This window comes from Rhincodon typus, chromosome 17 (genome assembly GCF_021869965.1).
Source record: "Rhincodon typus isolate 14 chromosome 17, sRhiTyp1.1, whole genome shotgun sequence".
NCBI classification, from domain to species: Eukaryota; Metazoa; Chordata; class Chondrichthyes; order Orectolobiformes; family Rhincodontidae; genus Rhincodon; species Rhincodon typus.
Window position 1 is genome coordinate 17,297,340 of NC_063348.1, and position 6,000 is coordinate 17,303,339.

The following is a 6,000-nucleotide window of genomic DNA, read 5'->3' on the forward strand; positions in this document are numbered from 1 at the left end:
TAGAAGTTCCATGATACTTTAACCAATTGCTTTGTCTTGATGGTGCAAAGTTTATGGAGTGATGCTGGAGCTGCACTCATCCAGGTCAATAAAGAATATTCCATCATGCTCTTGATATGCATGTAGATGGTGGACAGACGTTCTGAGGAGACAAAATGTTTGCTGCAGAATTCCTAGCCTCTGACCTGCAATTGCAGACAAATTATTTATGGGAACAGTAACAAAGGCTTTCTACAAATGTATACAGCTTTGGTAAGAAAAGAACAGGTACATTGTGCACAGGTTTGTTCTCCATATCTTAAAAACGGCAATTTGTCATGGAGGTAATGCAAGGAAAATTCAGTAGTTTAGCTCCTGTGTTCAAAGGGTTGTTTTGTGATGAGGCTGAGTAAATTGGACTTCTACACACTGGAATTTAGAGGAAAGAAAGGTGATTTCATTGAAACATGCAAGATTCCAAAGGGTCCATAGATGCCAAGAGGTTTCTTCGAATGTGGGAATCTAGAATATGGAGGCATGGTCTCAAGATAAGACAGCAATCATTTTGACTGAGATGAAGTGAGATTTGTTCACTCAGACAATTATGAATCTTTTAGAATTCTCTACCCTAGAGCTTTGTGGTGCTCCATCATTGAGTACATTCAAGGCTAACATAAATAGATTTTTGGATACTAAGGGACTCAAGGGATCTGGGGATAATGTGGGAAAGTACAGCTGAGGTTGATCAGCCATGATCATATTAAAGATGGAGCAAGTTTAAGGGGCCATGTGGTCTAATCCTGCTCCTGTTTCTTATGTTCTTGTATCGGGAATTCTGTGAGGCCATAGTTGCCAAACAAATAAATCTAAATCTATTGTTCTTTTGTAATTAATAAAATAGTTTCCTTTGATCATTAGATATTAAGACCTGAGCAAGATTTCTCACTTCTGTACTTGCCCACCAGCAAGCTTTTACTTATTCACTTAAACCCATGCACCAAACTGGTGAAGCTGAAAATCTTACCCATAATCAACATTGTGAAGTCTTCCTAGGACTCTTATTTCTTCTGAAGATTAAAGAAGAATGTATTTATTATGTTTCTAGAAACAACCGATTTAGAAAATCTTGCTGGCATTTAAGATGTCAGTAAAGACTGGAGGAAACTGTTTCATTTCCTGTAAAGGTACTGACTTCAAGTTTGCCTACTTTTGTTAACTTTCAAATGAAGATACTTAACATCTTTTACAGTACAATTTCTCTGACAACTTCGCTTTTAATTGATGTGAACATCAAAATTATTTTACTCAAGAGAATGTTGTGCAAGCGTATGAACAAAATACTACCAACAACGCCTTTTCGGTTGCCATTTGTTCAAGAGTGTCGTCACTCAAATTAAAAACATTTGTTAGTTTAACTATTTAAAATAGGCAGTTTAAATAAATGTTATCATTAACAGTGAAAGAAGTTTGTTCCTAACCTGTGCTACAGTTTCACAGGTAACTGTTACTTCCATTCTTTGCTGAGTTAGACAATTTAGTTCTCCAATAATCGCACCACTGCTCCTGTAATCAGTGAAGGAGGGTCTGGTTTTGTCTGATGCCAATTCATCATCATCATCATCTATATCGAGGCCTTTACTGCTGGTTCCAAGTGATGGTTTGACACCATGTAGCTATCAAACATCAGGAAGACAATCATACATATAATTTTTTGACAGTAAGAACATTCTAAACCGAGAACAAGCAAAACTTCTGAAAATCCATGAGATGACTGAATGCTCTGTTAAAACTAATTTGGCAAAAGGTGCAAAGCCCAATGTTTCATGACACAGCAACATGCTACATCAGTTACCTAAAATATCAATTCAGACACCTAATAGAAGCAAAACGCTCATCTTCCTGGAACAGCACAATTTTCCAAATCATGCATGTAGCTTCAGTAGCACTCGCTCCTGCTTTAAAGAGTACTGAAAGGTGGTCAGATAAATCGATGTCAGTATGTTAAATAAAATTAGAGTAAAATTAATTATAGGTGATCACAATAGAAAATGAAATACTCCTATCTTAGATCTACTGGCAATGTTTACCACATGAAACAATCTAATTTCTCACTATAATGAAAAATATTCATTTTTTAAAAAGCTGGATCAAACTGGATTTCAAACATTTCTTTTTGATATTGACTTAATTCTTAAAAACAGTCTCTTGGTAGTACAGAACTTGAAATACTGCTGAAAGGGAGATATGTTGCCAAGACTTGTCATCAGGGTAATTGCAAGAATACCAAATTTCAAACACACAACAATTTACCCTACAGAATTAATTCTCAGGCTATGCATGTTGCTAGTGAGGCTGAAATAAAGCCCGTCCCTGGATGTTGTAAGATGCTCATAATAGAATTTTTTTTGAAATGGTGCTTGCAGAAATTGATGTGCTACAGTATCTCAGGTAACTGTTACTTCTATCCTTTGCTGAGTTATGCAGTTTAGGTTTCCACTGCTCAAGTAATCAATGAAGGGGGGCCTGAGTGCCTTGCTGGGCCACTTCTAATGTGAGTTAAGCGTCAACCAATTGGAGTGAGATTGGACTCACATACAGTCCAAACAGCTTTCCTTTTCTAAAGGGCATGAGTAACAAACCAATAACAATTGAGAAACATGCCGTGAGGGACAGTGTCTTATAGCTTGTGGGAAATCCAGAATTATATTCAGTGCTTCTAATCAATAGTTTTTCATTGCAACCACATCATTACCATTTTATTAAGGATATACCATCCAAAAAGTGGCAGTAAGTGTGGTAAGAAAAAATTCAATAATTTACAGGACCAATCCAAGGATGCAATTTGAAACCGTTGGAATTAGGAAGGATAGATGGGGTTTAAAATGCATTCAAGATGGACAAAGGCAGCTTCCTGTGATGCGCTGTGAAGGGCTATAAGAAGCTGAAGGGACATTCCTCAACAATAAGAGAAGGAAACTTGCAGCAGAAAGATTGCCCACGAGGACAACAAGCTGGAGCCCAGTGCCATGATCCTGGATGCAGCACACTAAGTGTTTTAATGATTAAGCAAGTCAGGCAAGATGGGAACAGTGACAGAATTACCTACATGTCGCAATGTGTATCACACAAACCCCTCACTCTGCCTTTTCAAGTCTATGTCTTCACATCACTTCTCCTGCTCATTTAACTTGCAGATGCACTCATCCTTCTCTCTCTATCAAGTTCTTCATATCCCCATGTATCTATCCACCAATGCCCTATCACTGCTTTTCACAATCATGCTTATGCAATTTCATTTCTCTCACAGATACTCACCATTACCATATGAACATCAACCATTGGTTCAACAGGTGTCATTAACTTTCAGTCATCAGGTTTTATCTTTCCCTCATCCAGGGAAAATACCACAGAACACCACAGAGTGAGAGATAACTGGAGATCCCATTCCAGCCATTTCATAACTAACAACTGCAAAGGATGAGGTCAGCGTGTTTTCAGAATTGCTGAATGTCAGAGAAAGGAAGATGAGAAGCACCAAGATATTTGGTGACACAATCCAATTATTGCCACCTACATTTCTTATGGTACTAAGTCACATTGGGTAGAATCTTACAGATGTCTGAGCAAGATGGGCTATGGTGAGATGTGTGGCAGAATTGGGCATCAAGCATGATCAGGACTATCTTGATGTTGGGAGAAGCTCATATTGTCGTCATGCTTTTCCTAAATGACATGGTGAGATCTGGACAGGCAGTGGTGAGTTGCGAACTGATGGTAATGATTGATTTTTACAGCCCAACTCACCTCATTAATATATAATCTCCCATCTTAGCAAATCTGTCAAACAAGGTCAATATCTAGGCATGCTCAATGAGTACTACCATTGGTATTTGACATGTGCCAGCCTCATAGTACATCTCTGATCCACTTACAGGGTGCTTCCGCACTTCAATACTGCACCTTAAGCTGCATTAGCAATTGTCATTATAATGCTGTAGCAAGGATACATTGCATTTAGGGACACATAACCAGCTCATGGACCAGTCCAGGCTGCATCTCTGGGCTCTTCACTTGGTCTCATAGAGCCTACTCAAACTGAGCCTATTTGCATGCTCACAGCAACTTTGCCTTGCCTTGCTTTGCCATGCAGTAGTGCAGTCACATAACTAGGCACCTTGCCACGCTGCATAGCAGTCCTCAGACAAAGGGGTGGACATCTTGCTGAAAGGAAGTGTACTGAATCAAGTTCACACCTAGTCCATGAACCAGCAGCTTAGACAGCAAACATATTGAAGGTGCAGTAAGCAAGCACCCATGTTTCAAAATCCTAGGCAGGTAGACTTCACCACAGCCAGGGATACGAGCACAACAGGTCAGCAATGTAGTGATTGAGTTCCCTGATTGGGGCTGTTAACCTGGTTCAATCAGGGAGTCCTGGCTGACAGATATGAAGAGAAGTGTCAGGGATTCTGTTCAGTCTAGGAGCCAGCTCGGGGCTGGCTGGGTCAGTGTATTGTACTATGCACATGCAAATAACAGGTGACATGGTGACAGGGTGTGGTCTTCGTGGACTTATTTCAGTGGCGCCGAGAGAAAAACATGCCGCTGAAAAGATTCACTTACAACAATCATCTTTGAATTGGGGTAAGTATTTCTGGCATCATGGTGCTATTTGGGAGGCTTGACTTGTTCGATCCTGCCATCAGAGACTGGCACAGTATGTGGAAGGCATACGTTTTTTTTACAGGCAAATGACATTGGGGCAGATGAAAAGCAATGAGTAATTCTCCTGTGGACCCACAGCTTTTTCAGTTGCCAGAAGCCTAACTTTCCCTGAGGCACCAGATACTAAACCTTTTCAAGAGTTGACAGATTTAGCTAAGGAATAATGACAACCCCAAGCCTCCTCTAATTCTGAGACACTATCGTTTTTACTCAGCAGTTCGAGAACCAGGAACCTGTATCAGGACTTTTGAAAAGACAAATGACAGAGACATATGATTTGAACAGCACAGACATATGATTTTGGTCTGACCCTAAGCGAGATGCTAACAGAATGTTTGGTATGTGGGATTAATATTGTGATCATGCAAAAGTGCCAACTAGCTGAAGCCCAAATGGACTTCAAACAGGCACTACAACTAGCTTAGGTGGCAAATGGAGCACATGAGTTACAGGGTATGCCGATGGAAATGGACACCCTCGCCACCTGACTGAGCTTGGGGGACACCACTCAAGACACATCCTGAACAGAGGGACTCTAGGTCAGCCCACAACAAAACCCCAAAACAAAGCCAAGCTTCAGCAAAATCGTTAAGATTTTCATGAGGATATGGGCTGGCAGGTCATTGTAGTTGCTGCTGGTATGCAGACTCGATACAGCAAAAGAATCCCACTAAGCCTAAATTGAGTAGGAGAACTCATAGGCCGCTATCTAGGATAGTGTACACCCTGGAAAGTCCACCTGCAATTGGGGTTTAGAACAGTTAAATTGCTTAGTAACACCCAAATCAGAACCAATCAAAATAAATGTCTGGTTAAATGGTCACCCAGTTCTAATGGAGGTTGATACCAGCGCAGCTGTATCAGTGATTGTAGAAACAATCTTTACCAAAATTTGCTCTGGACTCCAACTCTTAAGTTTGCATAAGGCCTCAGCCAGGCTGAGAACCTAAAATGGGGAACCCCTACAGATTAAGGATAAAACTTCGGTTCCAGTCTCTTAGGAGAAACAGCGGGTTCAGTTACCATTGATTGCAGTAAAAGGCTCAGGCCCAAGCCTGGGGTGAAACGGGTTAAGAAAAATTCATATAACAAGGTGTGGAGCTAGATGAACACAGCAGGCCAGGCAGCATCAGAGGAGCAGGAAAGCTGACGTTTCGGGTCTGGAGATTTCTGAAGAAGGGTCCTGACCCGAAACGTCAGCTTTCCTGTTCCTCTGATGCTGCCTGGCCTGCTGTGTTCATCCAGCTCCACACCTTGTTATCTCAGACTCCAGCATCGGCAGTTCCTACTATCTCT

General features: G+C 40.9%; 1 protein-coding gene across 1 annotated transcript in view; it reads right to left on the reverse strand.

Annotated features, from left to right (window-relative positions):
• LOC109916184 (sodium/hydrogen exchanger 10-like) overlaps positions 1–6,000 on the reverse strand; it is a 317,378-nt gene that overhangs the window by 32,149 nt on the left and 279,229 nt on the right. The window contains exon 21 of the mRNA XM_048607303.1: positions 1,458–1,652. Coding sequence (XP_048463260.1) covers positions 1,458–1,652 — 195 coding nt within the window. The remainder of the gene's footprint in view (positions 1–1,457; positions 1,653–6,000) is intronic.